The 16879-nt window shown below is 36.0% G+C and overlaps 1 protein-coding gene across 3 annotated transcripts in view; it reads right to left on the bottom strand.

Moving 5' to 3' along the window:
• Window positions 1-16879, bottom strand: part of LYST (lysosomal trafficking regulator) — a 94944-nt gene that overhangs the window by 20295 nt on the left and 57770 nt on the right. For 2 of the 3 annotated variants that reach the window (XM_071739027.1, XM_071739026.1), the window contains exons 41-52: window positions 16231-16297; window positions 15127-15283; window positions 14597-14737; window positions 13985-14202; window positions 12485-12715; window positions 11655-11844; window positions 10703-10839; window positions 9849-9947; window positions 6316-6455; window positions 5920-6017; window positions 4198-4354; window positions 3915-3986 (exon numbers count right to left, since the gene is read on the bottom strand). In XM_071739027.1, the coding sequence (XP_071595128.1) occupies window positions 3915-3986; window positions 4198-4354; window positions 5920-6017; window positions 6316-6455; window positions 9849-9947; window positions 10703-10839; window positions 11655-11844; window positions 12485-12715; window positions 13985-14202; window positions 14597-14737; window positions 15127-15283; window positions 16231-16297 (1707 nt within the window). Of the gene's footprint in view, window positions 1-429; window positions 2515-3914; window positions 3987-4197; window positions 4355-5919; window positions 6018-6315; window positions 6456-9848; window positions 9948-10702; window positions 10840-11654; window positions 11845-12484; window positions 12716-13984; window positions 14203-14596; window positions 14738-15126; window positions 15284-16230; window positions 16298-16879 lie in introns of those variants that run through there. The other variant, XM_071739028.1, reaches the window with a different exon arrangement.

The following is a 16879-nucleotide window of genomic DNA, read 5'->3' on the forward strand; positions in this document are numbered from 1 at the left end:
CTAAGAGCCTGAGCCTTGCCTCCTCTCAGATGCATCCTAGAAATTCCAGTCTTCCAACTTCTACCCAGCACCACCTGCCTTCCCTCAACCCAAAGCAGGGTCGCTTCCCTGCCTTTCCTTAGCTCTATCAGGTTATTAGGGAAGAGGCAGCTGGGAATACTTCTGCTTCATCACTTTATCCAAACTGTAGCCACCTATCCAAGGGGAATGCCCATATGTGCAAAGTTATGTATCTTGGGTTTTTCCATTTTCAGTCTTACAACCCCCAATTCCATTTGACAGCCACATGATGTAGTCCATAAACAGCACTTCCTCACTTCATGACTGATATGAAAGACACAAGAACCAGAAATCTGAAGTCAGGTGTGCAATATCCCTAACAGCAGAGAGGCAAAACTAAGCCAAAACCACATTTCTAATAATCTTAAATAATTTGGTACAAAGATCTGTTTATTACCCAACAATGTGACAGTATATATACAAAGACAGTGTGGAATGTGACATTTACAGGAAATTTCAGTACATCATGCACAGATACTATTGCAATATTATTGTAATAGTTCCAGAATGTTAAGCTGAATAAATATTCCTTGCTTCAAAAAAATCATTTTTAATTTTACATAAAAATATATAATATTGCACTCTATACAAGGCCAGCAGTCTTGCATATTAATTTGTAACAAGTGGAATTCTACTTTATAAAAATAAGCCTTTGTGAGGAACACCTCAAACCAGGGAACACAAAAGCAACCCAAACCCACAATATTTTTATTTTTTCCTCTTGAATAAAGCACATTACTTTAACGTATCCAGGAAGGTTTTCAGTTTATATTTTGACCTTACATTAACATTTAGACAGTGAAAAACATGACTAAGGCTACCCCATACAATGCTGCTACAATATACACAGTTAAAATTCAATTCATATGGTATGTAGCCACTTACCTAACTGAAACAAAGATCATGGATTATGAGTATTTGAAGTTTTTCTAGTCTGAAAAGTTCTTCAATCAGGAAATGGCAAGAATTTCTGAAGACTGGCATTTTCAAAAGTGTAAAGATTTCTTGTATGTAATTTCTATCACAACTCGACTACTTCATATACAGTGTTTTGAAGGCAGATGAACCATAAACATGAGAAGATACAGCACTTTGTATGGCAACAGCAGATTATGTCAATGATTAAAAAGCAAAGAAATTTAGAAGAAAAATGTAACTACATCAGACTTGTGTAGCATTCTTGTTTTACCATTAGCGTGACTAGTAGGCACTCATTCAAGGTGTCAGGTTTAGAGGTCTTCCAATCCATCAACTGAAATGTTAATTTTTGATCTGGCCTAAGAATTAAAATTTGTTAAGCCTTTCACAGTGGAGGCTTACTTTTTTCCCCCTCAAAAAATAGCACCTAGGAATAAATAATATATTTGCACAGTGTATCTGTGTAAACTCCTCCAAATCATCTGATGCTTATAAACATTGATTATTCAAGCAGTTAGATTCATACATTTTACAGTGTATTGAACTTCAATGACACTACAACAGGAGCACATCTGTGCTTTCTTTAACACCTTTTTTGAGCTCTGGAAGATAAGCTGTGTGTGTATACAATATATAATCTGCCACAGAAGTGCAATAGCTAGGTGTTACAAAGTTAGGGAGTTAACACTGCATTAAAAAACAAAACATGATTTAACTATTGCTTCATGATGCCACTGACAAATGTTTTATTTTTGTCTGTTGTAAAGACTATTGTAAGAGAGAGGATGGCAAAAATTACGAACAACAGAAATTTGATTTTAGCATTACAATATCATAAGATGGTGCAAAAAGCACCTACTAAGTTCTTTGCTTCTCAAAAAAAGCAATTTTAACTTGTCTTACATTTTTAAGTTTTGAGTTGCTTATCCCAGAGCTAACTATATCACACTCAACTAATCAGATATACATATGCTGACATTAAGAGATATTTACAGACCTTTACGCTGCCATTATTTTACAACATAAGAGGGGGAATAAGCACTATCAATCAATTTTTTTAAAATACTTCTGTCCAAGAAGTGATTTAAAAAAATACTGTTATGTTTTATATTGCAGCATTTTGACTGGTATGTTAGAGCATTTATGAGTCACTTTGCTGGTATTGGACTATATGACCAGAGCTTCCTGGCGACCTGGATATGCTTCAGATTTGTGCATGCACATTCACAACTTCACAACCACCTTAGACTGCTCTTTTAAAAATATCTATTCAGTCATTCTATAGACATTCAAAGTACTTCAAAATCCAGTTAATGAGAATATGCTATGATCTTTTTTTTTTTTTTTTTTTTGATTTAAAGTGCATCAGAGACATGAGCTAGCAGCAAAAATAGTCATCACCCAGCCGCATAGCTGCTAAGGAATGAATAGAACATGGGCAATTTCAAGCGCTGTTGGTCCTTCCGACACCAGGCTATAACATTTCCATCACTATTAGCTGTGAACAAGTGATGCCCATCACAGGAAAATGTAAGGCTGAAAAACAAGAAGACAATCTGTTTTCCTAACAGATTTAGCTATTGAAAATGCTCAAAATCATTAAAAAACCCATAAGAGTATATAGCCCACAAAGGTTAGCTCCCAGGGGAGACCCAGGGAGTACACTGGCATAGTAATGTGCTTGCATGTATCTGCTTATTCATTTTTTTGTAACCAAACAGGCTGAACTACAGCTTTGTCCAGCACTTCAACATGCCACACAATTTAGTACTCATTTCTTCACAGTCTCATAAGGCAGAAACACACTTTTCAGCAATACAACTCCATGCCCTCTGAACTTGCTTTCTGACACAGGCAGAAACTAAAACCATCAGATTTCATGGCATAGGAGTTTTGTTCAGCCAGGCATTTCTTAAGCTATAACAATAGTAAAGTCTTGCAGTCATGACATGGGTAATGTTAGAGAGCCTGAAGGTCAGCATCCATTTTCTGTCTCATTTAAGCAGGAAACACTAAATTATTCAATAGCAACTAAATCATTATCAACAAGCTTTGTGAAATATGCTCCTTAAAGGAGGTAACAAAGACAGTAACTGCTACCAATGTTTTCCATGCCTAAATAATGGTGATTCATGGTTTGGGGTTTTAAATTAGATTTCAGCAATGGTCCAACCAAAATTGTTTTGGAGGGATTTCTTAGTATGCTAACATTTTGGCATAACTCTAAGACCTCTGCAGAGTATTGTACCACTGGAGATATCAAAGTGGTACAGTGATTCTTTTGTGTTCTGAAAACACTTTGCCATTACAATAATTCTGCTTTATATATATATTCCAGGGGACACACAGAAGATTACACATGCATTCAAAAATGGAAGCTTCCAGGCTGCTCTGATTTTCTTTTACTCCCTTCTCCACCATTTCCCTCCAGCATCAGAAAAAAAGTGGTCAGGGAAAATGCAGTGTTTTAATTTATTTCTGATGAAGAAAAAAAACTCAGTGTATTTGAGTCTGGCACAAAGTTAGGATTATCTCATGATTTTTACACAGATTCTGGGGGAAAAATAATATTAAATTTATTCATAAGAAAAGTAGCTATTGTTTAGTTCTCAAGGGAATCCTGCTAATTTCTATCTACTAGCAGTAGAACCTAGTTATTACTGTCATTACAAATACAGTACACTTGTGCTCATTTTGCTTCCATGAATAATTAGTAGGATTGCATCTCTCAGACATGGGTGTTTACCTCCTGTTTTCATGTCAAGTCCATGTTCAACACTCAAGAGTTTTTTCTTGTGTGTTTTTTCAGTTTGGGTTTTTTTTTTTGTGTGTGTGTGTGTGTGTGCTGAGGGCAAGCAGTTTTTGGTGTGTTTTTTTTTTTTCTCCCCTCATCCAAAGATAAGTATCCATTTATTGTACACTTAAGATCTTTTTACCTTACAATAGGTTTGGCTGACTTCGAAAATGTTATTTCTCGTACTGGCTTCAAGTCCCATGTACTCCACAATCTGGAAGAAAGAGTAATTTTTTCTTTGCATTTCATTTTATAAATATTTCAGAGATAAACAACACTTACATAGCAACTAAGATTGGAAACTGAACAACACTTTGTCCACCTTCTTTAAAGCCAAATATCCACCTGTGGTTTGACTACATGCTCTCAAACTGTGAGCCTCAGTTATAAGAGCATTTTAAGAAACAGATGTCTCAAATGCTTACCTTACAACTCCATTTTCCAGCCCGCCTGCAATCACGTTGACAGACACTCCTTCAGGCTGATTAGAGAAAGCAACAGAACAAATACTTTCCCTGCAGTGTACATGCCCCACGAGATCACCATTAACTGTCCAAAGCCTCAAATCACTACCCCCTCCAACTGCAAGAGAACACAGCACAGGAGTTAAAAAAAAAAAAAAATCTGTACCACAGCTAGGTCTATACAAGGTCTATCTTTAAGGGTTGAAGAAATCAACTCCTTGAAAAATCAGGTTTCGATTACTCAGTGATGTGTGCTGCACTAAACAATTAAGTCTTCCCTCCTTTTGTGACAGAGACTGCAAATCACCAAGCTGCTGCAGTAAATTAGAAGACACCACTTTGTATATATGGAACATCATACTTGCAAAATGCTATACAGATTTACTTTTAATGACTGATTTTCATGTACTAACTAGGAGGCACTAAGAGGTAATTCATACTGCCTACTTTAAACAGCTGGTTCTTGCATCCTGGCTTGCATTTTAAGCAAAATACATAAAAGTAGGAAGCACAATTATCTCACCCAGTTATCTGGAATTATTTGATTCTAGCAAGAACTAATAACCCAACTACTGCCGTGTTCTTAAAAAGATTGAAATCAACATCCCTTATCAATTAAAGAATAAAACAATCTTTTCCAAAAAAACCCAAAACCAAAACCAGTTTGTGAGCTGCAGAAACGGAGTCTCCATGTCAGTTTAAAACCTAAAGATCAGCTTTCTTGAACTGCCAGAATGATTTCCCCCTGTCACTTAGTACTACACAGTGCTATTTTTCTCCCTCCTGCTCTGTTCCTCCACCCTGCAAATTTGCAAGTGTTACTTTCAGTTCAGTCTGTATAGGACTACAGTAAAGAAAGGTGGATTACTCAAAACAAAGGAGAAAGAAGGTTGGCCCAAACCAAGAACGGGGTCAATAACTGGCTTCTAACAAAATTAATAAACTCTTCATTCTTATGCAATATCTCCTTGGATCAATGAAACAATTTCTGTCATCTAGATGGAGCCTATTCCTCTCCAGTCTTAAGTGAACACAGTACACACAGATACCCTTATAGACAGCCAAATAGTGTGAGGACTCTGACTCAGCCCTGCTTTATGGATACAGTCTTATAGCTCACAACCAATCTTCATGTCTCTAAGCATTCTGATTTATGAAATACTCAAAAACCCACTGCTTCAATAGGTCTTAGTATGCTCATCCAGAAACAGTACTATGTGGAAAACAAGATAGTACAAAAACCTGCTTTAAAATAAAATGGGATTGAATCTGTGATTGCTTCTGGGGATATGGAAGCATTTAAAGTTATAGAGTGAATAACAAAAATTCTGCTGCTCTGTAATAGACTGTATTCCCCTGAAGAACTGTACCTTTGACAACAAAGTGCTGCTCAAATGAAAGCAGCCAGCTTCTCAGAATTTAGGTCTCCCTGGGATCTGTTGAAACTTCAAGACCTTTATAAAGAGACCAGGCTGCTCACTTTTACATCTCTATATTTTACTCAAACACCTGCTTAATTGTTTCTGGAGAACTTTATGTTACTATGTAAAAGAAAAAAAAAAAAAACCAAACTCCTATGTGACCAAATGCATCCTCAGATGATCAACACACACTCTCTTAATAGATAACAAGTCTTATGATTTCGTCTATAATCAAAACAGCTTTATCGGCTGCCAAATATACCTGAATCACAGACTGTTGCAATATCACCAGTTGTTTCACTAGCTGAAACTGCAGTCACAGGACTCTTGTGTCCAGCCAGACTTTGGACATAGCACAGCCTGAAGAGAATAAACAGAATTCAGACTCAAACACAGAAAAGGTTATTTGAGGAAAATATTTAAGATTTACATTATTTCAATCAACATTTCCCATGATTTTCTATTTTCATATAATTCTATATTTCAGCATCCTTCATGGGGAAAAACAGTGTTTGACTTCACATTAAGATATACACAAAACAAATTCAATTAATTTTGAAAAGGCAAAGATACCCAAAAGATAGAAAACAGGTATTAAAAAAAAAACACTGGAAAAAGTTATACATAGACTTTTACCTGTGTACATATATACTTGTACCTGTTCAAATCCCATATGATGCAGGTTCCATCTCTGCTGACACTTATCATTATACTGTATGGTTTGCACACAAACAAGCTTGTTATTTCTGCTGTGTGGCCATACAGATGGACTTGTGACTCCATTTCTATCTCTGAAGGCTGAAAAACACGAAGATAAAACATGAACTTTAAAAAAAAGTTTTTTTCTGAAAAGGATAAGCCTCGGTACAAGTCTTAGATTTCAAAAAAGGGTTCCCATTGCTTATAATATCAATGTAGCAATGTTAATACTTTATTATGTTTAATGCTTTATAAGGTAATAAGCCATACATGTGATTATTGCTCAACTTTTTGCTTCCAGTGCTTTAGTCTAAGCAAACATTCTTATGTGGTCCAATGAATCAAAACTAAGACCTATTGTACTACTTCTGTCTCAATTACATGCCTTGAAATCAACTGATTTGTTTTCTGCAAGGCTGCTATTTCCACTCCTCAATATTTTAGCATCTAGAGGAAGCACTTGGAAGCACAGAAGGAAAACCCAACTCAGCAGTCACCATTGCATGAACAGTAAATTACAGGGAATTCCTCAAGTTGGTGCCAAGTCCTTTGGTGATACCAAGCTGGAAAAACACGCAGGAAGTTTAAATATAGAAAGTGCTACATAAAAACTAAAGCAGGAAATTTAGTACCAAATAACACTTCTTATTCAAGTTACATAATTTGAAATGATTCAGGCTTCCTGAAAACTGTCTATGTTAAAGGAGCTGCTTGATCAGAATACTAATGCTTCAGTTAAGACAACCTGCTGTACAGACTGGAAAAATATTTGTAAAAGAAAGGAACATTTTTCTGCTTGTTTTGTCAGATGTCAGAGGAAATCATCTGCATTTTTGTACAGTAAAGGATTTTGTATGAGGGTAGCAGGTCTATGAAAAGCATTAAAATAGAAACAGACAAGATAAAAACATACATATACTTAACTCCCAGTTTGTAGAAAATGCACACATCTTTTTGGACTGATAGGGATAAAAAAATAAAATAAAATCTATGTGATTCTGCAAAAGCCAATAGACATTGATGGCAAGACCTGCTGTTTTGCTCTTGCTACAGAGCATCTCATCCAAGTAAGACACAGTTATGAAAGTCTCCTGTTGACATCCACAGAACAGTGTGGTATCTTGCACATGCAAATCCTTCTTTAATACTTGCTCAGTTTAGGAAAAAAAAAAAATTACTCTGAGTTTTTCCATACCAGCAACAATCAAGACTTTCATTTTTCTGAAGAACTTATTTTGAATACCCTTTTATAGTGTTCCTTCCTTCTCCTTTAAGTGGTTGCTATTGTTCTGCATTTCAACATTTGAACTGAAAGTAGGATTAAACTTTAGCAGCTTCTCTACAGAATTCAACTAACAGCCATGATTTATTGATATAATATTGTAATAAGATACGCTGGATCTGTATTAAGGTTTAGTAAGTTATGAAATGGCTACCTTATGTCTAAAATACCATCCCTCACTTGCTTTTAGATTATAACCACTAAACCAGTATCAAGATGTGGAACAATATGCAGGTATTCCTCTATTTTAAAGAGCAGTTCTTTCTGTTAGTTACCCCAAATGATTGCCTTTGGCACTAGAATGGAGAATTTAAATGATCACTGCCCAGTTTTGCTCAAAAAGATAATTAAAGTGCTCTCCTTCAGTTTGCCAGACAACTCAAATAGTCCACAAGAGAAGAATGGGGTAATTTCTATAACCCTTAGCTGAGGTTTTCATGAAGGTATGACTTAATGTTGAGATAGATCATAGTTTCAAAGCAGTAGTTTGTTACTTTTTTAACTATCTTAAAGGCTTGGAAAAACAGAGAATCAGAAGTATGGCATGCAGTTATGTTTCAACTCTGACAGCATGCCTTTCCATTCCCATATCCAATTAACATCACGATACCCATGTTTTATGCCTAATATACATTATATTAATTTATATTCATGTGAAACAGGGCAAAATATTTATGTTTCAAGTACTGCATCGTGACAGACTGTTCTCTTTGTCACTGAACAGCTGACAAAATGCATACAGAACAGATGCTAGGAAGCAAATTTGCATTCCCTGCAGGGGAACTGACTCAACAACAGGAGCTACAGAATTGGCACAAGGTCAGTCTACCTGGGGCATGTAAAACTGGCAGGGTTGAGAAATTCAAAGATGGTCTTGAAGACAACATCTGTGCAACTGGACAAAAATCACTTGTAACTAGGAAATATAGGGAACTTAAGAATAAAGAAACTGGAGTTTCTTTTTAGTACTGCAGAAGGCAAGTAAATTGAATTTTTATTTTAATACATCAAAAAATTTAACAGAAATCCAACTCTAAGTACAGGTTATTTACAAGTTGACTGTTCTGGGGAGTTGAAGTGCCTGACCTAAGATCCAACTGATGGAAGCCTGCAGGCTTTAAGCTCTAGCTCATTATTTAAACTCCTTGAGCTGCTGAACTCAGGAAGTCTGTGGCAGATCACCAGAAACTGGAAGAAGGCCAAGGAACACATCACTTTATGTTTGTGCTCTTCCCAGTCTAAGCATCTGCTGTTTCCCACTGCTGAAAACAAGAAACTGGGTCAGCACAGCAGACCATACCACAGTTCCCTCTAGCCCGTGCTGATTCAAAAGCATCAAGGAGCACCATACTACAAAGGTGTTTGCCAATATCTATATCAAGCTAAATTTGAGAAATTAGTTTAGTTTAGTTGTTACTATGGACACACCTCAAATGACCTGTCAAGCAAATTACAAGCCCTTTGTTAAAATTATGAAGAGTAGAAGTTACTTCTGAAAAGTCAGACAGAAGCTCAGAAAACTCAGTCTGAACCAAAAGATGAATTTTGAGTTCTTATGTTTCCATACCATGCTTGTTACCACATAGTATCCAGGTGATTTCTACTAGTGTCTCTCAGTATCTTCCTCTAATGGATTAAGTAATGCAAGTTGTGTTTCTCCCTTTGTTCCTCACAGCTTTTTCCCTTGGGGAATATGACAAAGTGAAAAGGCTTAGTGGTTAATATTTATACTGAGATTTCATCTTGACTTTAAGTAGTGTAAGTGCCTTCTGCATTTGAAACACTTGCTTTGGGGAAATGCATTCTACAGTTTCAGTTATGGCTTTGAAAGGCTCCATCTCCTTCACAGAAAGAGCTCCTCCTTAATGCACAGAGTCATTGTGCCAGAGAGCTTCAATTTCAAGACCTAGATTGAATACAGTCAGAGCTGTAGGTGCAATCAGTGACCCAGATGATGAGGGCTGACTATAGGCTAGCAGTAAATGAACAGCAGTTCAGGAAAAGCCCACAAATAAACATGTAGAGTTAAATCTATGTAACAATATCAAAGAGGATTCTACAAAAATAAACACTAAACAAGCACTCGATCTTTTTAGCAATTGGCATGAATACACCATATTCCCCTTTACTCCTTTTTCCTGTTTTAAAAGAGACTGTAGTACTAATCACAGCTAAATCCTTAAATATAGATCCTGTCCAATGAAACTTACTGTATTGCTGGTGAATCTGTTCATATATGCTGTGATGACACCAGATTTACTACCTGTGAACAGCTGACAACTGTCCGGCACCCAAGCACAACTTGTTACCTTGGAAAGACAAAACACAATCAGAAAAAAATGAGAACAGCTTATTCTAATTGCTATTTTCAGTATGCCATAGTACTTGATCAAACATTCTTTACTGGCTATCTTAAGAAAAGCCATGTAAAATACATAAGCTAAAGAAATCCTAGAGTTAAATTATAACTATGTTTTGTCATATTTGTTGTTTCTCAAGAGATAAAGTAAACAGGGAAATTTGATGTAGCCCAGAATTCACAGCTAAAGAGCAGTGAACTACTGCAGACTCCTAAATCTATAGCCACATCATCAGCCAAAATCTTTTCAGCAGAATCTCACTAACTACTGGAGCATAACAAGCTCTGCAGTGCTCCCTAACAATCCTTTAGACAATTTTTTTCAGAGGGATGCTAAATTATAGAGGAGTTTTGTTTCTGATATGAAGCATCAATAATTTCTTGCTGTATTCATTTTTTTGTTTCCTTTCCAAACATAAGCTTTATAAGTCTGCATCAATATTCCATAGGAGGGAAAAGCTATAACAATCAAGTGCATTCACAAAAGGGATCTTTACCTAGTCCATGAACACACCCAGGAACAAGACACACTGAAACAATGAGGGACACATTCCAAAGGACAATAAACCAGATTAAAACAGTTATGTTTGAATGCTCATTTCCAAGAAATATGAAAGCAAGAGCACCTGCTACCAACTTATGCCACCATTTAAACTAGGAAAATTACACTGTAGACAAAGAGACTGATTTTTTTTTTTTTTTTACCTGATGGAACTGTGAACTCTGTATAAAATTTACTGGAGGTTCACTCTGCTTGCTTTTCAGTCGTAAGATGTTATCAGCATATCCCCAGCTCAGGATAGCTGACCACTGAATGTCAGTACTGTGCATGCTTCTCACACCTGAAGGAAGGCATATAATATTGTGTCACATGTGCATCCAAAGATTTGATCACTTTGATAATCAACAATAAACATCTCAGGTCCATGGTTTATCACAAGCTAGAATATAAAAATCCCAAAGTATCATAATAAAATACTTTTTGTCATGCTATAGCTTAATCTGCAATGTATTAAAACAGGCAGGTGTCAGGGACTACATTAACATTCTGTGTCCTCCAAAGACAGTTCAGAAGCAGGACAAAGGGTTTTTTTTAAGAAATGTTACACCTACTGGGAGTGGAAAAGAAGGGAAGAGGTTGACATTTGCTTTTAAAATCCTTTACTAACACATTACAAAGAAAACAAAAGAAGAGCATGAGAATCTGTATGTTATCATTCAGAATCCTTATTAAGAGTTTATCTGAAAGCAGAAGATCCTTCACCTCTGCTTTTTACAGATAAAGCTTTCCTCATTCCTTGCCTCTAGAGTGAATTCAAGGAATGTTTTCTTTTCTGTTTCCACGTTTTCTTTTCCTCTGCTCTTCACAGTTCTTCCTGGACTGAATCCTGAAAAGTTCTCAAGTTAAATCTCCATGCTTCAGACCCTTTAATGAAAATTTAATTACAGGATGCCACTGTGGAGTTTTGAAAACTTTAAGTAATATCCACCCTCCAGGAAACATGTGGAAGCTGTTACTGGATTTATAAACCAATCCTTGGGAAAAGTTATTAAAGTAGGGATGTTTGTTGGAGAATAACAGTAAACTAAATCTAGTATTTTTTTAATGGCTCATTTTCAGATGCATTGCACACAGAGAATAAGCACAAATTCATACCTTGCTCCTTGCTGTATATCATCAAAAGGCAAAACTTGCAGGACAAACCACAGACAGCTTTAGTTGGTAAAGCCTGGAGAGAACCAAACCTTTCTCCATGAGGCTGACTAAAGCAGACAACAGGATCTGGAGCACTTGGGGAGCCAACGTATTCTCCCCACTTCAAGCCTTTTATCCATGGTAATGGACTCTAAAACAAGCAAAAATAAGGTTCAAATTAAAAGGTGTTAAAAACCTTTAAAAAATATGAATTCACTAATAAAGGATAATCATATTCCTGTAAGCAATCATGTGGTAAGGACTGCTCAAGTATTCTCCAAATAGTATAAAGACAAATATGAAGCACTGTAGTATCATCAGCTAAACTATTAACTTTAAGCAGAGTTCTGCTTCTTTCAGGGCTGAGACAGCAAGTTTCTAGTCCAGATAAAAAAACTATATATTTAAGTCCAAGGCTTCAGTTTCTCACTGGACTTAAGGAAAAACAAGTGCTTGAAATGAAAGTGGAACTGTCAAATAATGAAATAATGTCAATGAAGCTGTCAAATAATGAAAAAGCTGATGACAGAAGAAAAGCACAGTATGTGTTTGTCTTCTATAGATTTGCACACAGATTGCAGAATTCATCAATGAAAGTATAGGTAAAGAGAAATTCAGATTTTAGATTGACACAAAATGTCATATATGCAAAGTATTTTCACAACCATTTTACTAATTTTTGTAGTACAATATGGGTAGCAAGTTGCAATTTTAGGATGGAAACCATAATGGTGCAATAATTACAGCAAATGAATATTAATCAAACCATCTTGCAAATCAAAATGACCTACTGGATATACTATTTCTTTAGTGTGTTCTCTGGTCTCTCTGAAAGCAAACTGCACCAGTAATCCCATGGCAGCAGGAAGTTCTCCTTCCATGATAAGCCTGGATCCAGGTCTGCTGACATGTGCTGCATGGAACAGCTGGCGAGGTGTCTGCCCATATGTTTTAATCATTGTTTCCAGGGCTCTTCTCTGAACAGGATCCTCAACAGCAGAAACATCCATTCCAAAATAGGTCTAGAGAGGAAAAAGAGGGGAGAGAGCCAGAATAAGCTTGTCTAGTTTGTCTTTGGGAAAGATTCCTCAACATATTCATACAAATTTGAGACAGACTCTTCAGTTGTTGGGTTAAGACTTGGACCAGAAGCTGTCACACAACAGTTGTGCTGACTGAAAGGTCACTGAGAACAGTAACCTTGTCACCACTTCTTTATTAGTGGTAACTACCACTCTAAGATTTATCACCACACATATTCCATGACAAATTTCTGTCTAAGAGTTTTTCCTACTACACCTTTAATAATCTGTGCAAAACAGAAGGGTTACTAATGATAAATGAAAAATTGAAGAAGTTTGTTTTCTGTACCTCTTTATAATTAACACGTTAAATCTCTTGTTTGGGGTGGAGAGTAGAAATTTTCCTTTCTCTACTTACAATTCTAAAGTTTAATTGTGTACTATATACTTATCCCCAGTCATGTTAACAAAGGCTTTTCCAGTTTAAAAAAAACACACTCACACAAACCTAATATCTGAAATGTAAGTTACAAACTAAATCAACACTAAAGCACCAAAAAAAAACCCAAAACCCAACTGTAAGGAAAGCATTTGGATGGCTGCTTGAAAAGAAAAAGCCACCACTGCCTAACACTACTGTTTTATGAGCTCTTCCAGCTATAGAATGAACATTAAACACATGTAAGATGTTCAAATGGATTTGAAATCAGGACTGCCTGTCTCAGCAGTGATAGTAAGGACTGAAGCTAAAAAATACAGAGATACTCGTGTTATAATTAAGTAGTGAGACTGAAAGTCTTCACACTAAACAAAGACTTATCTGAAATTAAATATACTGGAGGGGAAAGTGCTCATTGGAGGGACATGAGGCATAGGAAGGGAAGAACACAAATAATGAGATCCGGACAAACGGAACTATTTTAATTGTATCAAAAGCCGCAGCACAATCTACCTAAATGAAAGGCTTCTTTTTGATGAGATAGAAGCACATAGGTACAAACACAGTACCTGTACACCACTGCAAACAGCTATCCATTCCCCCATGCCTATCTCAAGCAAAACAAACACAAATTCACAAAAGCTCTCAACAATCCCTTTGATCTTATCAGTTCTGCAGTGGAATGGTTAAAGCCTTTTCTTACTCTTCAACATTACATGAGCAAGAGACCTTCCATCCATGCTGGATGTTTTCTAAGCAAGTCAGGTGAAACTCTCCCCCATTAAGTTCCTAAGTAGAACGAACAAACACACTGCTTAAAAAATACTTACTGCAGGATGAAAGACATTAATAGCCTGAACAGAGGCCTTGCCTTTTTGCTTATAACCAAACACCAAGTCAATCCAGTGACAGATTGTCTGGGAAACATGGTCAGACTCCAGAGCCTGACGATGAATCAGGATGAAGAGACGAGGATCGTTACGAGCCCAGGGTGGAAGATTGACATGGTTAACTCTGTCACCATTTTGGCGTACTCCAAAATCAAATCCTAGAAATGGAAATAAATGTTCCAACATTTTAGTTGAGAGTAACTTTAAGAAGGTCTTTATAAGGTTCCATGAAAGCTAATCATTAAGCACAGTGATTGCTGATCATCAACACAGCACTATTAACAAGTCTCCACTCAAACACATTCAAACTGTACATACTCATTCACACAGAAAAAAAAACAGGAAACTCCTTTGCATCTCTGACTTAATTATGGAAAAGAAAAATTCCCTTCAGTCCTACATAGCAGCTTCTTTAGCATATCCTATAAATTCATGCCAAATTTCTCCCATACATCTCTGCTTAGCACATTCAGTAAAGGGGTATAAATGTTCCCAAAGGGTCAACCATACAGCTGTTTTGGATATACAGTTTTGTTATCCCCTCAGTAATACCTTCTCTGTTGACCAGAAAGTCAGGAAGGTAGAAAAATTCTGGGATAAGCTCCTTTACATCAGTCATTGATTCATATGAAGAGAGTCGCCAGGTTGTATGGGTAGAGTGAAAAGTTCTGTCTGGGATGTCAAAACTTTGATCTGTAAAGAACCCAAACAATTTGTTACATTGCTGATGGACACAACAGCAGTTGTACATCTGCAGCTTCAAGCAGTTAACTGCCCTCCAGTTAGCTGAGAATATTTAGAATTCTTCTATTCCAATTAGTACCTATTACATGAGGACTGCAAGTCAAACACAGTCCAGCTCTTTATTCTTCACACACTAAGGTATAGATCTAAGTACAGCTTTATGGTCTGGCTTGGTAAACTCAAAATAAGTCTACTATGAACACAGACCAGATTTAATTTGAGAGAAATCAACTATTTGGAATTAATACAACATGCTAAACAGAGTGACATACAGAATTCCTGGGTCACTGGGGCAAGGCCCAGATGTAAAAGGCAAGTGGAAGCAAAAGTAATCTTACCTTGGTAGGCTAAAAACATTTTAGTAAAAGGTGGCAGCCTAACCAGGAAATGAAGCACAGTCCCACTGTTGGAATAATGAGATCCATAGTGATAAGGCTGTACAGGGGGCATAGGATCATCCTCTCGTGCTCCTTTACGGTACTCTTCTTCCAAATACTAGAAAAGTTGTAGAGAAAAAAAGAAGAATTAAAAAAAATTTAAAAAACCAACAACAATAACAAAAAACTCCTACTTAGGTTGCATTCCAGTAACAGAAAATCAGAGCTTGCTGAAGTTTTTTAGGAATAAAACTTGAAGGTTTTAAAGGAACATATATTTAGAAGTGATTTATAATCAAATACACTTCAAGAAATCTAAGGACATATGATCACTTTTACAATCCAGTAGGTATCAAAGTCTTAAGCCAATTTAAATGAACTGATTTTCATTATATATTACTTTTGCTTTTTTCTTGCCCTTTTGTTTTCTAACACAGGAGTCATTGTAGAGTGTTTTCAATACTAAATGGAGAAAATCAGTATTTACAAACTATACACTAGACCATCATGATACAGACATGAGTTTAAAGGTGCAGATACTTTCATTCCCCAGCATGTTGTTATTTCCTAGAGCCTTTAAAACATCCTACAGAGCAAAGAGCAACCATAGTAGGCCATATTAAACTAGCAGAATACTTCAGGGAAAATAACTTTTCTGTTATCAAACAGAAAATACAGCCACAAGTTCCACTGAAGTACTTTAAAATAAACAGGAATATGTTACATCCCTGATATTTAGGAATCTTTATATGTATGTTAATATGTAAAAATATATTAATTTAAACTCCTCAGCAGTATCACACGGAAAGACTAATCTGATTTATTATTTTGGCTACAAGAACAGACAAACACAGGTTCCAAGCAGGTTATAAAACAATTTTCTAGGCAATGAAGCCTACTAGAAATGGGAATGCCGATGACATAACATACTGATTTGTGATTTATTTTTTTTATATATATATAAATATATATATATATACATTTATATATATTGATAGGGAAAAAAAATTAAAGTCTCGTTATCATTTATAAACAGGGAAAAAGGCAAGAAGCAAAAGTTATTACCTTATAAGTATCCACATAACGATCTTCTTTTTCTTTAGACTGCACAGCAATTGGTTTGACCAGATTTCTGTAAAAGAAACAGTACTGATATCTTGTCATTTTTATAATGATGTTGGTTCACACCACTTAACAATGATTATTAACATCTTTAGTATCATAAAAAAGAGAAAAATTAATAGCACTGTACAAGACAGCTCAGAAAATAAAAAAGCCACTTTTAGTTGGTGCTAAAGGCAAACTCCAATCCATGGGTTACTCCACAGCAGAATAATAGGCAAGCAAATGCAAAGTACCTTTCAGTGGGATCATTTAAAGGCAAAGATTTTGTGCACACAAACGTTAAACCAGCTTCACAAAAATTGATTAGGGTGGGGTGATCCACTTGGATCTTTTATGATGTCTTTTATGATGTGAATTTAAGCATGCAGCTTTTTTTAAACCTGTGGACTATCCTTATCCTATTAAGACAGTATGTAAGCCCAGTTCATAGCATCCGTTAAATATACAACCTCATAACAGTAGGCATTTATTTAAATATCTGTAAAAAAGCCCAATTCATTATGGATGAGGCTTGTCCCTGCATGGTTCAATTCACGTATGTGTGCAGTTTAGTAAAATGAAGTTAGAGCTATACTGGATTATCAGTTTA

This window comes from Heliangelus exortis, chromosome 3 (assembly GCF_036169615.1).
Source record: "Heliangelus exortis chromosome 3, bHelExo1.hap1, whole genome shotgun sequence".
Classification (NCBI taxonomy): domain Eukaryota; kingdom Metazoa; phylum Chordata; class Aves; order Apodiformes; family Trochilidae; genus Heliangelus; species Heliangelus exortis.